At 40.9% G+C, this 16,525-nt stretch overlaps 1 protein-coding gene across 2 annotated transcripts in view; it reads left to right on the top strand.

The window, feature by feature from the left end:
* STK4 (serine/threonine kinase 4) overlaps window positions 1-16,525 on the top strand; it is a 45,424-nt gene that overhangs the window by 12,200 nt on the left and 16,699 nt on the right. For both annotated transcript variants that reach the window (XM_015647765.2, XM_033519103.1), the window contains exon 10: window positions 10,723-10,880. In XM_015647765.2, coding sequence (XP_015503251.1) covers window positions 10,723-10,880 — 158 coding nt within the window. The remainder of the gene's footprint in view (window positions 1-10,722; window positions 10,881-16,525) is intronic.

The raw sequence follows: 16,525 nt of genomic DNA, 5'->3' as shown, positions 1-16,525 counted from the left end.
CCAAAGAAAGGGACATTTCAACAGTGTTAAATAAACCTGGTGAAGCTTCAGTTTCTTTACCAACACACAGCACTGATAGTTTCTCATCCTCAGTGTGTATTGTTCCATTTCATGGCTCACAGTACCAGAGGTTTTGCTGTCTGGTGCTCCTGCCCTGCCAGCACTGTGTGAGTAAAGCACCTCTTGAGTTTATCTTCGGTGTTTGACATGTGCTTATCTTCTCGCTATCTTTTCAAGGCTGCAGGGCTTGTAACTCAAAAGCAGCTGGTGCTGTGAAGTGGTGTTCAGAGGCCTGAGGAGATGCCTTTGATAATATCTCTTTAGCAAGGACATGCTCTGGTTTTGAGCAGAATGAGGATGCAGCGATGCCTTTACCACAGGGCAGTCTCTACCCTCAAGAGGGAGCTCCACAACAAGCTCTGACACCTCCACATCTCCGTGACTGGAAAGTGTTTTCCTTTTAAACCCTCCTTAGACTTCAGGCTCCTTAAAAACTCTCTGTTCTTCAGCTGCTGCTGTGCAAGGTGTTCAGAGGGAGGTGTGTGGCAGAGGAGCAGCAGCTGCAGGAGGTGTTTGGAGGTGGTTTGTGACACAGGGACCACTTCCATGGCTCCCCAGTGAACCCACTCTCAGCTGCAGGTCCTGCTGTGTTTTGCCTCCTTGCAGCTTCATTCCAGCAAATCTGATGTTAGTGAAAATGACAGCTTTACCTTAACACCCTTTTCTCCTCCTCCTTTGGTACAGTAACTCTGAAATGCTGGCTGCTGCAAGGAGCAGCTCTCAGTTTGTTTGGGGGATGCAAGGAAGTGTCTCTGAGCAGCTTGTCCTTCATGAGAATTCCCTGCAGCTTCATTTTTTCAGCTTGCCATTTACATATTCATAGCATTCAGTTAAATGCATTTAGCCCTAAAGCTCATCAACCTGCTGCAGAGCCCTCTGGAGAAAGTGATTTTCTGTAATCCTAAATATAAATATAATAATGCTGTTTGAGAACAACAGAGTTTTAAGAAGCTTCATTGAATCATATTTTTAAAGACCTATATATATTTTTTTTGGCAGCTTGTGTTATGACTCACAATAGAATCTATTTTTAAGTCAATAAAAAACTTATGGTTTGTTTTTTTTACATGGCATTATAGCTTCCCTAGGTGTCCTGGGCTTCTTAACTGCAGATTTCTGAAGCTGTGTGCTAGCCCTTCTTTCTAATTAAAAAAAATAAATCTGTGTCTTAGCTAGTTTTCTGTTTGGTTGTATTTATTTTTAATATAAAAAACGTTTAAAGTGTTGTATTTCAGTGTTTTATAGATAGGGTAAAACTCTAGCAAACAACTTCCAATAGCCTTGAAAGTGCAAACAACTTCCAGTAGACTTGAAAGTGATTCTTGCATAAATCAATTTGTGACTTCTTAAGCTCAGAGGAATCTTAAATTCCAGTATTCTACATAGCACAGGAAGTTTTGTTTTGCAGTCAATTGAGCTGTAATTGTGTTTGCTTAAATTCTTTCATTTGCTTGGCTTTATTCTGGGCACTCAATATAAATAGTCAGGCAGCATTAAAAATGTCACTGTGACATTCTGTTACACATTCTGAAAGCACTCAAGTGATTGCCTGAGACCACAGATACTAAATTGTGCTGTGACACATTTTACTTCTAAATCGATTGCTGAAGGATTACTTATGGATTGCAGTTAAACTATTCCAGGAAAACTTTAAATGTAGCTGGAGAACTATAGATGAGCAGTGATTTGTAATAACAGACATTTCCATTGTGCTCGAGAGCTGGAATAACTTTTGAGCTGTTAATATGTCTGGAAATGTCCTTTTATAATTTTTCTATGAGAGAATATATAGTGCTGGTAAACAGTGAAGTGTTTTTTACTCTTTATGCTTTTAATCTTAATTTTTCTGCTTTACTTGCTGTACTTGTTTAGATAGTGGAATCTTGGCATGAATTTGTCTCTTTGATTTAAAGAGCAGAACATAATTTTATAATAATGTTGCCTTCCTTGAACACTGCAATATGATCAGATCCAAGTGAAATTGGATCTAGTTTGTCTAGTACTATAGTCTGCCCTATTTTCTCTGTTAAAATACATCTTGTTTGTTTAAGCATGAAATAATTGGTGAATTATATTGGAGAATGCAGAACTGGCAGCAGTAGTTTGGGCTGTCTGGTGTTTGGGTTGAGATGAATGAGGGATGTGGAGACAGGGGAAGGGTTGTGGGGTTTTTGTTCATGTGGCACATATTCCATACAGTGTCTGGTGCAGAGGTACACCAGAACCTTTAATAACACTGTTGTCTCTACCTTGATAATGTAATGTGCTGGTAAAAATTCTTTAGAGTTTGTAAATGCTCAAAATAAAAAAAAAAATCCAGGCTTCATTCTTACACAGTTTGAATGTTGTACCCAGTGGCTTGGGTTTTGTTGTGCTTCTACCATGCCCACACTGCTAAGCATGGTTGTGTCATTTTAAAAAAAGTATTTCCCCTTTTGAGGGGGAATTGGGCTTCATTAGCAAATTAAATGAGCTAAGATGCAAACTTGGCAATTTCCTATTTGAAGAATGATTCAGAGTAAACTTGCCATCTTGGTGGCTGTGTGAGACATCCAGTGGGTGACACTTAAACCTAAGCCAGAGAAACATTTCTGCCAAGACTCGGGAGATGTTTTCTCCCCATGAATTAACCTGAGATTTTTCACGTAAAGCAATGACTGTAAAACCTGCAGTGTGAGCAGCAGAGTGAGAATGGGTGGCAGAAGGATTATGTGATTGCATTAATATTGTAATTGATTAAAGTCTTACTGGTGTGTAGCTGAGGTAGCCATAGATGATAATATCATTAGTTGTCCAGAAAAGCACAGGGGCACATTATCCAAATTGCTCATGCAGCTACTGTGGAGAATAACTCCACGTCTTGTCAGGAGTTACATCATGTGTGCGTCAAAGATATTGGCCAAAGGTACTTGTTTTGCCTCTGGTTTTCTCCATGGACAATAATAGCTCTTTGCAGCAGCTTCCCACTACTTAGTGTTATTAATGTCCAGTGGTGGAGTTCTGTGTTTAAAGCAAATTGGTCCATTTAGTCATAGCTGAACCATAAAACACTCTCAGCATTATGCATTTAAATAACATGCTGCTTCTACAAACTCCTACATTGATTAAATTGTTCTCAAACTGTTAGAATCATCCTACTGCCACTCTTGGGGTGTGGAGAATACAAATCTGCACAGAGAAATGTTCCTGTTGTCTTTTGACTTTTAATAGCAGCCTTGCTGGCAAGCTTGACATAAGCAGTGGCCAGCAAAATTTGCTTAAGAGTATTAAACTGTGTGGACATGCAGACAGCATTTCCAAGGAGCTGTTGTGTGTGCTGTCATTTTGTTGTGGGTTTTTTGTTGTGTGTTTTGTTTTGCTGTTTGAACACTGCCCCTAGTTATTGAAATACTGGCTCTGTCCAGGCTGGAGAATGGAGAGAAGTTAAATTCAGGATCTAAGGGGGATGCTTGTCTGCCTTTGGTTGCACTGTATATTTGACAAAGCTTCATTGCTAAGACAAAGTTAATTATCTGTGTATCTTTTCAGAGATCCTGAAATTGGAGAAAGAATGTGTGTGTTTAACAGAGCTATTTTTTCTGGTTTTAACAGTTTCTTATTGAGCACTCCTGTATTTAGTAGGGTGGGGGATAGAAAGGAGGGTTTGTTTTTTTTCCTCTGGACAGAAGCATTTTTCTTGGAGAAGATGGGAGATGTGATTAACAGGGTTCTGAGCACTGGAGAGGAGGCAGTGTGCTTCAGGAGACTCAACCAAGAGACAGAGTGGTAGTAAATCACTTACTAACTACCTCTCTGTCCCATGCACATCCATGCATTTGCACATACAGGCAAACTGGATCCTACCTGTCTCTTCTAAGAATAAACTCAGTCCCTACTGGATCAAAATAAATTCTGGAGAAAGCCTTACTCCTAAGCAGGAATAAGAAAAAGTGCAAACTCTTAAATTCCTTCACTGCAGAAGTTCAAAACCAGATTTGTTTCTACCAGCAGATTTTCAAGCTTCAGGGTAAAAAAAAAAAAATGTTCATTGCAATGTTGTTTTCTGTTCTCTCTAGATAAGCAAATGAGTTTCTGGCTTATGAATAGAAAGGGAGTTAGGAAGTGCTTACTTGGTTCTGTGCCATCTGGGGAGCCTGAGCTGTTACCCACAGGTGCTGGATGTGAAGTCTACATCCCTGCTGATGAGGCTGTTTCTCATGAAGATTTATGAGGAGCTGAGGCAGAGGATGCAGAATAGGAAATGTTCACTTCTTTCTCGATGCACCTTCACATCTCACTGCCTGTCACGTGCTGTGGCTGCTGCACCAAATTAGCAATTCAAGTTAATGAGGTGAAAGACATGAGGTGGCCCCTGAAGATCTGTGATGGAGGAAGAAAGCTGCTCTATATTTATAATTATGTCTGAGATTTAAAGCAGAGATATAAAAGGAGGTAACCTGGCCTTAAGCACCTTCAATTACTGTGAGGATTTCCTCCCCTATTTTTGGAAGGGTTCTCACTACAGATGTTACAGCTTTGGGTGAGTGTTGGTGCTCTTCTCCTTAAATGTCTTTCACACCTTATTCAGTAAGAGATTTAGGTTGATTTTTATGTTCATTTTGGAGTTTCTTACTAATAGCAGAACCTGTTTTGGGAGTATTTTGGTTTGATTTAATTTGAGATTAATATAACTATGGGGAGACTTGTCCTCATAAAGAAATAAAAAGTGTTACGTGTTCTGCTTTTAATATGAGGAAATTTCAGCTCCTCTTGCCATGGGTTGAACTTATTAATGATGGAGCAATTTTTGCTCTGGTTGAGTAACTTGACATCTCTCTGCTCTGCTGCTTAAAATTACTCAGTCCTCTTTAGACTGCACAAATTATGCTGTCCAGCTGCTAAAGTTCATCTGTGATCTCTAAAAAATAGCCCAAAGCAAAGAAAACTGCAGTTCCGTTTGAAATTTAATATTAATGAAGTGTTGCTTGCACATGACCATCAGGCACTTTTTTGTGCATCCTAAGTATGTATTTTCAGTCTTAAACTTACATAGTTGAATATAAAGCAGCAGCTTACTGAGACTAGTGAGGACTGAGGCTTAGTAGAGGTGGCAGCCTCTGAATTTTTGACAAATACACACACATGAACCAAGGATCACGTTTTAGTTTGAAATCATTAATGTAGTAATTGATCACTTCATTGTTGCCAATTTATGTCAGCTTCATTGTGAATTAATTTGTAGCATTATCTCCTGAGTGTTCCCAGCCATAACTCCAGCTCCAATTTTTGTGGTATAGGGAGGAAATCTAATTATTGTGACTTCAAGAACAAGTATTTAAGTATTACCTGTATAAACTGCCTTGAGTAAAGTGCACACAAAATGTGTTCCTGAGGTTATCTTACTCTCCCTCTCAAGCTTTATAACTCCAGAATGTTCACCTTAGGTAGACTTCAGCAATTCCTTTCAAGAGGAAAGAATAATAAAACAAGGATTATTCTGGTGTCAAGTTTGAGTAGAGAGGAATAATTTTAGAGAAAAGCAGAAATTTTAGTTTCATCACTCAGCGAGCTTGTTCAGATAGATAAAAGGGCTTTGTAAATCTCCCTTTCTTTTTGAAAGCATCCTTTGAAGCTCATGAGCTTCTGAAATTTTTCAATTGTGAGAGCTAATTTGGCAAAATCAATGAAAAAAAGAAATCTTCTGATTTCTGGGGCTAGATGATAGCAAATGATCTGGTTTCATGGATATTCTTTACTGCTGGGGATGAAGAGTAAATCTCTTGCTGGTTTGATTGACTGGGCTGTTTCTTCTTTATCATTCTGCTTCCTCTGCAGCATCATATGGAAATGCAAATGACTTGAGAGGCTCTCCACACTTCCTTTGTCATCTTTTGCTTCATGTGAGGTGGTTTGTATGCTGCAGTCAGCCCCTAAGATTTACCTAATCCATTCCTTCAACTATTCAGACAGGTGCCATTTTTTGGAAAGGGGAGGATTGCTGTTCAGTTTTTTCCTCACAAGTTGCCTTTGCTGTAGCCTGGCAGAGGAGAGGGTCCAAGTGCTGGCTTCTTGCAGAGCCCTGCCTGTACCCAGTTGTCTTTTGGCTTGTCTGGGCTGTTTGTGCTTGGGGAGGGACTGGCCCAGCAGTTGGACATTGCTTTCCAGTGCTGAAGGCTAACACAGAAGTCAAACTTTACAGGGATATTTGTTGTGCACAACTTACAGCATTCTCTACCTTTGGACCCTTTCACACCTTTTTCTGTTCTCAGGCATAACAGTACTGATGTTCTTATACTTTTTAAACAAGACTTTAAAACCAGGCAACACCTGTGAGTTTTCCATGGAGGGCTTCTGCTCTTCACAGGATGCAGGCTGAGCTCTGAGCAGCCCCTCCTGCTCTGCACAGCCACTCTGAACCTGCAATTCTGCAGTCAGTTGGACCAGCCCCAGCAGAGCTGTGGTCTTCCATTTATGTAATTAATATAGCTCCTAAAAGATGACTGCATATTTAAATGATAGACCTTTAATGGCTCCAGGGAGCTCTCATGGCTCATCCTTACAAGCAACTCTTTAGATTCCAAAATAGATGCAACAGTGAAGCCTTTCTTGTCACCATGGGGTGACCTTCTCATAAAAGGCTCTTCTCTACCACAGTTGTGATCTCACTTTCTGTCAAATGTTCATATTTTATCCTAACCCTATAAAATTAGGAAGTTAAATGCTTTTTGGCACAGAGGCATTTGGTGCGGTGTCATCTTTCAGCAGCATCTGCTTCTGCAAATAGCAGTGATCGATTTTTGTCTTTGGCTGCCTGTTATCAAAATTTTAAAGATACAGTGGTGTGACTCTTGTGTTGAATTAATAGCAGGTCATCTTTGGAAAGATGACACTGCTGTTAAGTGCTAAGATTGACAAAAAGAAATTCAGTCGTGCTGGGATGATAATTGATTTGCTGTAATGTCTTTCTGTCTCCGGGAGCGTTTCTGTCGGTCTTGCTGCATCCACACCCCTACAGAGATCATAGCAGCAACTAAAATTTCAGATATCTTAGATATGTATCACAGCTATTTCTCCTTTTTTTATTACCATCCTTTTTTTATTTCCCATTTTTTTTGTCAGTTAGCAATCTCTGCTTTATGTCATTTAAAAAACAAAGCAGCACTAAGATGTTATGTGTTGATGTGTGGAAGTGTACTTAAATTGGTGACTAAATGTATTTAAATTGGTGACTAAATGTACTTAAATTGGTGATTAAATGTTGCTTGTGTTTGCAAGGACTAGGGTGACTGCAGGGTGAGAGGTGTCTGATGGTGGGTGTGAAGAGCATGTGCCACAAAAGCCCTTGGGTGGAAAAGCAGGGAGCTCTGGTGCTCATCAGTGTGATTTCCCTGTGTGCAGTTGTCCCTGGAATGGGACAGCTGCAATGTCAGATCTTGCTGCTCGAGGCCTTGCAAAGTCACTCCAGTCCTGTTCTGTTGCACAACCATCCCTGCTGTGAAACTTTCTTCCTTTTGTTCAGCCGAGTTACCCTTTGCAGCAGTTCATTTCCCCTCATCCTCTCACTGGGAGAGTGAGGAGGTCACACAGAAAGCCCCACACTTCAGGAGAGCAGATCTTGGCCTTCTCATGAATAAGCTTGGTACAGTATCATGGGATAAAGTCATTGATGGAAAAGGTGCCCAAAAAGCTGGTTCATATCCAAGGCTAACTTGAGGCAGAAATGCCATGAGGCCTCTCCTGGACAAACTCAGCCACAAAAAGGAGACCTGCAGAGGGTGGAAACAAGCACAGGTAGCCTGGGAGAAATACAGAGATTGTCCAAGCAGCCAGGGATCAGGTCAGCTTTTAGCCAGGAAAGCTAAAACCCTGACAGAACTAAATATGGCCAGGGACATCAAGGGCAGCAAGAAAAGCTTCTATAAGTACATAATTTTTCCTGTTCTTGATTTTATCACTGACAGCACTGAGCTGTGTGGTGCAGGTGACCTGCTGGAGGGAAGGGATTCCATCCAGTGGCACCTGGGCACACTGGAGAGGTGGAACTCTGCAAATCTCTTCTGCCAAGTGCAAATACTGCAGTTCTTGGTAAAGCACAAGATGTGAGGAAATGAGCAGCATCATTTTAACTGACTCTGAATTAAGTTCTGTTTTGAGTCTTTTTAGAAAGTAAATAGAAAAGAACTGAATAAGCCAATGTCGCTGGAGTGAAACATTTGCTTTCACAGTCTCTTCTGCTGCAAACAGTAATCTCCAAAACAGAGTACAAACATGATTTAGATTTTCTCCTTTTTTCCCCCTAGGAAGTCTGAATTACCAAGACCCAGGCTGGCTTGACAGTGAGCTGTGTATAGATTAGCCCAGCTAGTTATGAATTCCTCTCTTTTTGTAAAATCAGTTGGTGTTAAACATTGCCATGATTGTCCATAATAACTTAGCTCCTGCTTCAAGCAGGCTGAGCTGCAGCAGAGTACAAGGGGTGTGTTTACTTCATTCTAAATAAATGTTTTATCACTCAGCAGTAATTGGATTGTGATTGTATTTCAGTAATTATTCCCAACAGCAAATCTGTTCTCCACTTCGCAGACGTGTTGCCTGCCTGACCTTCACGCTGCTGGTCTGAAGGTGTCTTTCTTGATCTAATTATGTATGATGAGTTTTTTAGTTTTGTTTTTTAAAAAAGGGGAACTACTGACAGGGGTATAATAATTTGTCTTTGCTCCAGTTGTCATGGTGCAAACGTATCAGCACTTCAGTTCATGCTTGAGCTTTTAGCTGGCCCTGGAGAGGCAGAACGATGCAGGGCTTTTTCAAAATGCATCATGACATTTAGGGCTGTGCAGAACCACACTTCTCTCAGTATCACAACCCAAATATCCTGCCAAGATTTCTCATACTTTGTAGAAATTTGTTCCGTAATTAACACGTCTGTAGACAAATAATTTCCTGGAGTATCTTGTAGCTGACCAAGGACTTCATCCACTTCTCTGAGGTTCAGAGTCTGCCAGGGAAGTTCTGGATCACTGGGTGGCAATTTTATATGCAAGAATAATACTCTGTGATTAAATCTTAATGAGTTTCCAGAGCAGCTAATATTTTTTCTAGAGGAAAGCGCTGCTGGATGTCCTTAGAGAGGACTGTTTTGTGACAGCCTGCCTGCTCTACAGATGCATGTGGGAGAGTCTCTGCATTACACAGACCCTGCCAACCCATCACAGGACATCCCCTGTGTGCTTGTTTGGAGCTCTAAACTCTTGGTTGGTTGCCTGCCTGACAGATTATATTTTTTTCAAACGTATGGCGTTCAGCACTGAACTTATTTCTGCAGTTCCAGACTTAGGCTGTTCTGATGCCATTTTCTGTTAACTCCAGTCCTGATCTGAAAATTATGGTTTCTGCATCACCTCTAACATATGTTTCAAGTATGAGTAACTTATTCTAGGGAACCTTGTGTTACAGAACAAACCCATTTAGTGGGTTACAGTGCTGCTCACAGGTTTTGGTGGAGCATTTCATCATCCAGGGCAGTGCAGTGGCATTAAACTGTGAGCAGCCTTCAGCTGTGTCTGCAGCTCTCATGGTCCTGCTGCAGCCCTGTCCAAGCATGTTTGCTGTGCCTCTGAGTTTGGACTGAAATCTTCTCAAGGAATTAGCTGTGCTGAAACTCAGGACAGCCCATTTTAAGTGTGCAGAGCCTGGGCAGCATCTGGTGCTGCTCTGGTGGCAGTACTGAAGAAATCTTCTCTTGGAGGAGGTGCTGGAAGCCTTGTGGCCTTGACTTGCTGTGAAGTTAAATTTCATGTTTTCTTCCTGTTTTGGCTTTTTTTTTTTTTTTCCTGTCTGTGTTGGGAATTAGTATTTCCATCCTCTCACATTTCATCATTTCCTTCCTTACTGTGCTGTCATCACCCTACAAATGAAGCTGCCCTCCCATTTCTTATTACCCCAAGTTTCTTAATTACAGCCTAGAACTGAATGGTTAATCTGTATATCTGTCTTGTCTGAGTGTGAGTCTAAACCTTTTTCCCACTAAGAAAGTTGGTTCAGAAGAACTAATTTACAAAAAGAAAAGTAGAGCAGTAAACTTGAACACCTACTATTTATAAGAAGAGAAAAAGAAGTTTTGCAAGCTAAATAAGCCTTTCTACACGAACAGTATAGAAAACTTGACCACTTCTACCCAAGGCAAATTTTGTGGTATTTATAAGGTGTCTGTAACCTTTGAAAGGCTCATTTTTGTCCTGTTCTGTTCACAAATGTAAAGGTGGGTTTCTGCTGGTAAAACAGCACTGCTTATTTTTGAAGCCTGCTTACTCTGCAGTGCATGGAACCTGGCTGGGATGAGAAAGGCCAGCCTGTCTCACCAGCAGCTGTTCAGTTCTGGCATTCAGTGCATGCAGTTGGTTACCTGGAGTGTGCTGTCAGGGATGGATTGCAGGTCTAGAGGCCAAGGCCTCCAGCACTGTAATCACTTCTCTGGTGGGCTTTCAGCTTCCCTGCTCCCCTTTTCAGTTTTATGATGGAAAAGCTGCTGAAAAATGGTATTTTAGCAAGTACTTTAGCAGTACTGTGTGATTTAGTGTGTGCTAAAAAAAATAAAATCGCTTTTGGGCATGATGTAGGGCTGTATAACCAAAACTGTATTTTTCAAAATAACTATTTTTTTCTTATTTTTAATATTTCCAGGGAGGGATGAAACGATGCAGCCAGCCAGACCATCATTCCTTGAATACTTTGAACAGAAGGAGAAGGAGAATCAAATCAATAGCTTTGGGAAGAATGTTTCTGGCCAGACAAAAAATTCATCTGATTGGAAAGTACCACAGGATGGAGACTACGAATTTGTAAGTCTATACTTTGAAATTCAATCAATGTGACAATCTTTAAGAATTTTAGTCAGCTGCCATGAGATTATTTCTTGTTTTGCCAGACTAATGGAAACTTGAGGAGGTTCTAATTGCTAATGCATTTGGATGGGACATTTTGAAAAACTTGTTTTCTTTATGTATTTCTCAGTAATTATAGCCAGTCATTATCTGTGAATGTTCCTTGTTTAACAGCAAACAAAGGAACAAAAAAGCTTGAGGACATGAAGGTATAAGCTGTCTTGCTTTAGTTCCCCATGATGCATTTAAAATTAAAAAAAAAAAAAATCCAGATGGCAGTTGGAAAATGCAAATCCTTAGTGTGTAGTGTTTGACAAAGAATAGTGTTGGAACTATTTAATTTCCTTGTTTTTCTCAAGCTTTGGCATTGGATTTTGTTTTATTATACAAACATCAAGCTTGCCTTCATTTCTCTTTTCAAATCCTTATTTTCATTCTTCCTTCCTAATGCTCAGAATTTTCAGCAGCTTTCCAGAAGTTCAAAGAAAGGGCTATTATTCATAAATCTGATTTAAATTTTTCCCAGTGTCTCTGTGTGTGAGGATATAAAATTTCATGTTTGATTTCAAAAAGCCAGAAGATCCTGAACATCGTTCCCTCCTCGTTTTTCTGCTGTGATCTTTCAGAGCAAGCACTTTTTGTTCTGTGTGTGCCCTTTCACTGCCTGCTCCTGCTGCCTGTGGTTCAGGCTGTTGCTGGCAATAGCTGGGGATATTCAGAGTGTGCAGAGCAGAATCCCTCTGCTGTTCACAACTCGAGGAGATGCCTCCCTTCAAGGCTGGAGTAACAGCTGGAGCTTTTCATTCTCTTTCTGTAGATTCTATAGATTTACTGCTGTTGTTTTGTTGTCTTTGCTCCTGCTTTTCTTATTTTCTTATTCAGGCTGCAGAGAATAGCTGAGGGGAGCTCCTGCATTCCCTCCCTCGTAGCCCTTTGCCCTGCGTTCTCTTTGGTCTCAAGGCATAAAGTCACTGCATAAATGTGTTTTCTGCAAAAATAACCCTCAAGCTGCCTGTGTCTCGCAGAGCCTGGGCCCAGCACACAATTCCAGTCGAGGCAGATACTTCATTTATCTCATTCACCTCATGCTGTACCTTAATTGAATGACAAACAATTGTTTCTCAATGCGTGGCATTTCCCAGGAGAGATGGGCTGCTTCATATCTTCAGAGTCCTTTGTAGTCTGCAGAGGATGGCCCAGGGGGAAATTTGCTGTAATTATTTTACTTTCTAATTTGGTTGATAAGGAGTTTAGCAGTGTATTTCCTCTGAGTGGGATGCTGTCCCCTGGGCCCACTGGGAGCTGTAGGTGCAGGGTACAGCCAGCACAGGCAACACAAGCAAAGGTCGCTGCCTCTCCAGCCAGCAGGACCCACAAATATTTTTAGAACATGAAGAGCAACTCTTGTGACATGTGTGACCCTGTTTACTGATTTCCATTAGTATTGCCACGTGCACAGATTCCCACTGTGCTGGCAGCAATAAAAGCGAGCAATGAATCGGCCTTTGGGTCACCTTTGTGAAGTAATTTGTAGAAATTTCACTTCCCAGCTCTATGTGTTTCTCTAGTTCAGTTGTGTATGAATGTACCAGCCTGCCTTGCATGTAAATTTTGGAACAGAGCTACTTTTTTTTTTTTCCCTGTAGGATGAGAAAATTGCTTGAAAGCAGCCTTAATAAATAATGTGGGTGTTTGTATAGCCCTTATCTGAGGGTTAGTAACAAGCTCACGTTGTATAATGTAGTCAAAGACTTAAAATCATGTGTTTTTTCCATTTGGCTAAAAATTGATTGATTTGATGATTATCTATGGGTAGAAGTCATGTTTATTAATGATTTATTAATTGAAAGCATCAATGTAATAAGCACTGTGGAAAAAAATACATTCATCACTTGTATCCAGTACATCTGTCCTAGACCTGCCTGCAGCTATAACTTCTGCACTGCCAAAGTAGGCAGGTTTGAGCAGCCTTTTTCTACAGTTTGCAGCATTCTAAGTAGAGAAGTGATCAGTGAGATGCCAGGTAAATATTAGTTCCTCTGGGCCTTAAGAAATGACTGAAATATTATTGCTTTCTGCTACTGCAGACTAGATAAATATGCCTTCTCTCTTCTTTTCTGTATTCATCTCCCTCTTGTGTGACTAGCACTTGGACTCTCTTCCAAAAAAAAAATAATTTAAAAAGGCAGTATTAAATTACCAAAGATTTTTGCTCTTTTTTTTTGCCTGTGGCAAAACCATTTGACCTTTTCTTGACTAACATTGTTCTTCTGAAGCAGGCAAATAAGACACTATTTATATCACAATGGCAATGTCACATTAGATGAGGGTTAGATTGAGTCAACCCCATCCACTGCAGAGCTGAAAACCCAGAGATCCTGTTCTGAAAGGTGATGAACTCCATTCCTCCTAAATGTGGTGCTCTGGCTGTGTTCTGGTTGTGATCAGGGATGGCATTAATCCAGAGTATTTCCAGAAAAGTATTTCCAGCCTTGGATTTCTGAGGTAGAAGTTGTTATTAAATGATTAGTGCCTGATGCTGGTAATGTTTATCCCCTCTCATGTTTGAACAAGGATCTTCTAAGCCCTGATTGACTGTGAACAATATTTTCAACAACATTATGATGTATTTAACATGGGGAGAAAAATACTAATTATGGGCAAAAATTCTTGCTTTTAGGAAGAATATAACAAACCCTAGCAGGAGATTGCTGCAGGGGTAGGCTGATAATGGGCAGGCTGCATTGTATGGATAATTCCTAATTGCCAGAATCAGATCTCAAAATTTTTGTAGTTGCATTTAATTTTGCCAGTGAACATTACTCACATGCTGTTGCACAGACTTAATAATGCTAGAAGATTTGTTTAGACAATGTCCTACATTTTTTCACTTTAATCTTTCAGTAGTACTGTAACATACAGGAAAATTAGTTGTGTAGTGTTTCCTGTCCTCAGACACAACAAATCCTTTACTTACTCCTATTTTAAAAGCCTTTTAACTGCTCTGAGCAGGTCAGTATTCTAATATCACTTGTTTTTATTCTGGCCCTGCTTGAAAGGCCCTCAGTGTTGCCAAGCCTATTGTAGCACATATTTGTGGATCAGCCAGTCATGAATGTTTTGTATTACATCAGTAATCCTTTTATTGAAAGCCTGTTTTGTTAGCAAATTAGCAGGTGCCAGCCACTCCTGGCTTAGGGGAGCTGTGACAACACTGAAACCTTTTCAATTTTATTTCATGAGTGTGGTTCCACAGGCAAAAATCAGTGGCAGCTGGGCCCTAGTCAGTCTCAAATTTTGCCATCAAGATGTGACTGCAGGGGTTTTTTAATAACTGTAGTGTTGAGCTTAGATTTTGCTGTAATTCTAAGTCATAGCTTTTTCATTTATCAGTGAATTTTTGCTATCCTGGGGGCTCGTTTTGGATGCGAAGTCAGGTAGGACACGAACTTGTAAAAGAGATTAGGGCAAGAATACTACAGGACATCAAGTCTTCAGGGAATTGGAGCTGTTTGCTCCAAGGCTTTCTGTGATTCCAGCACCTGTGTATCTGCCAAGCATTCCTTTCCTGTGTAAGGCTGGCTGTGGAGAGGTGCAGACACCTCTCCTTTGTCTGTAGCTGCTCTCTGTGCTGCCCTGGCAGAGCAGCAGGAGGGAGCTGGACTGTTCAGGGGACCCAGTGCCATCCCCTGCAGGATCTCCTCCTTTTCTGCACTGGCAGTCTCCATCCTGCTGCCTCAGCTCTGGAAGGGAACAACCAGAATCATGGCTTATGTCTCTTTCCTAGGAAGTGTGCTGCTTCTTTTGGGAAAACTTTGATTTGCTTGCATCTGCAAGGTCTTGGTGAGTCAGACCTTTCCTGTTCCTGCAAGTATCAACAGCCCTAATATGGGTCCATCCTTCTCTGTCCTTGGCATAATGAAGAGGATCTGCATTCACAGGTTCTCTCATTGAAGCAGAAACACTTTGGAGCAGAGCTTGTGTCCTTAGGAAAATAAAACTAGCATACACCCTTGAGAATGTCAGGCTTTGCAGACGTGGAAGGAGTAGGCATGGCCATTGTGTCAGATTTCTGTGAGAGGTGGCAGCTGCCGTGGCCTTCGGTGACAGTGCCACCACCCTGCAGTCTGCTGGGAGTGAAGCTGTGTCCCAGCTCTGTGTCCATGCTGTGAGTGCCATTCTCTGTGTTAGCTCATCTTTTTAGCTCCCTCTGAGCAGTGTCTCGCTGCCTGCTGATGGGAATTCCTTTGGACAGGAAAGATTGCTGTGATTTCCCTGGATTCCAGAACAGACTTCATCACTTCACAGTGCACAGTGTCATCTGTTCCTCTGCTGCTGGGGAGGGCTGTCCTGCAAGGCTGTGGCTTATGAAATTTTTCCAGGGCAGAATAAAGAAGGAGGAGCAGGAGGTGTTAATTGCCTCTAATTGGGAGGAAGAATGCAGGAGCTCATCAGCTGCCACTTCTTTCAGGGCTGCACAGGCAGAGCCCCCAGTACAAACAGCAGTTCTGGTCTGCACAATCTGCCTGTCAGGGATGGGCAGGAAGGAGCTTCAGAGAGCTGCAGGAGCTGTGGGTAGATCCTGTAGATCTCTTGTTTAACCTGTTGCTTCCCAAGTGCTCAGGCCACAATTTGCTGTGACTTTTCTGTGGAATGTGCTCCTTAGAGCCTTCATTTCAGAAGTGTCTGTACACCACTTTCTGTGACCTGTGGTTCTGTTTGCTTACCCTGAGTCCTGCCCAGGGCTCCTTGGAGCTGGAAGCTGCAGGAGCTGGATGCTGGCTCACCAAGCCAGTGGGACAAAGGAGTGGACAATAGAAACCTATTTCACACTTGGAATTGCAGCTTGTTCAGATAAGAAACAAAACAATGGTCTGGCAAGTGGTTGAAGAAAAAAATCAAGGAAACTCCTTAAATTTAATTAAGTACAGTTTCTAAAAGTATATTTGCATCTTTTGAAGATCTTAAATTGAAAGAGTTGGTATCACAACTGCAGTCTCCTTCAAACAGCTGAATAACTAGATGTCCATTTATAATTATTTTATAGGAAAACTATATTTTTATAGGAAAACTTTCCTATATATAGGAAATTATGCTATTTTCTCTGTGACTGTAAGCAGCTTCTAGCAAGGGCTTTTAACATTTACTGCTTAGATTCTTCTGTTTTACAAGTATAGTGTAGATAAAAGCAAACCTTCCTCTTCCCTGAGTGAAGGTATAATTATTTTTCTTGAAGTAGTAAAGCAAAATAAAATTTCTTGTTTACTGGAGACAGTGTTTCATTATGCTGATATCACCTGGGATATTCTGTTATTATTCACATCCTCATTTCTGTGCTTTTACATAGTAGTTCAAAATGCTACATATTAAACAGATTTTAAAAATAAGTAAACCCAATTCTGGTATCTTTACCAGCAGAAAAGGAAAATGTGTTGGTCTAATGGTGTTTTCAGCTTGTTTAGCCAGAACAAGAGGCTATTTGCAGTGAAAACGTGGATGTGAATGTTTCCTTGCAGTTAGACATTGGTGTAATAGAAAGGGAATTAAGTCACTGCAAAAGTGTATAGAAAGCTGAATTCTTTCAGGGCGAGGCTGTCAGAGCA

This window comes from Parus major, chromosome 20 (genome assembly GCF_001522545.3).
Source record: "Parus major isolate Abel chromosome 20, Parus_major1.1, whole genome shotgun sequence".
Classification (NCBI taxonomy): domain Eukaryota; kingdom Metazoa; phylum Chordata; class Aves; order Passeriformes; family Paridae; genus Parus; species Parus major.
Note: the sequence above shows the minus strand (reverse complement) of the source record. Positions and strands in the feature narration are given on the sequence as shown.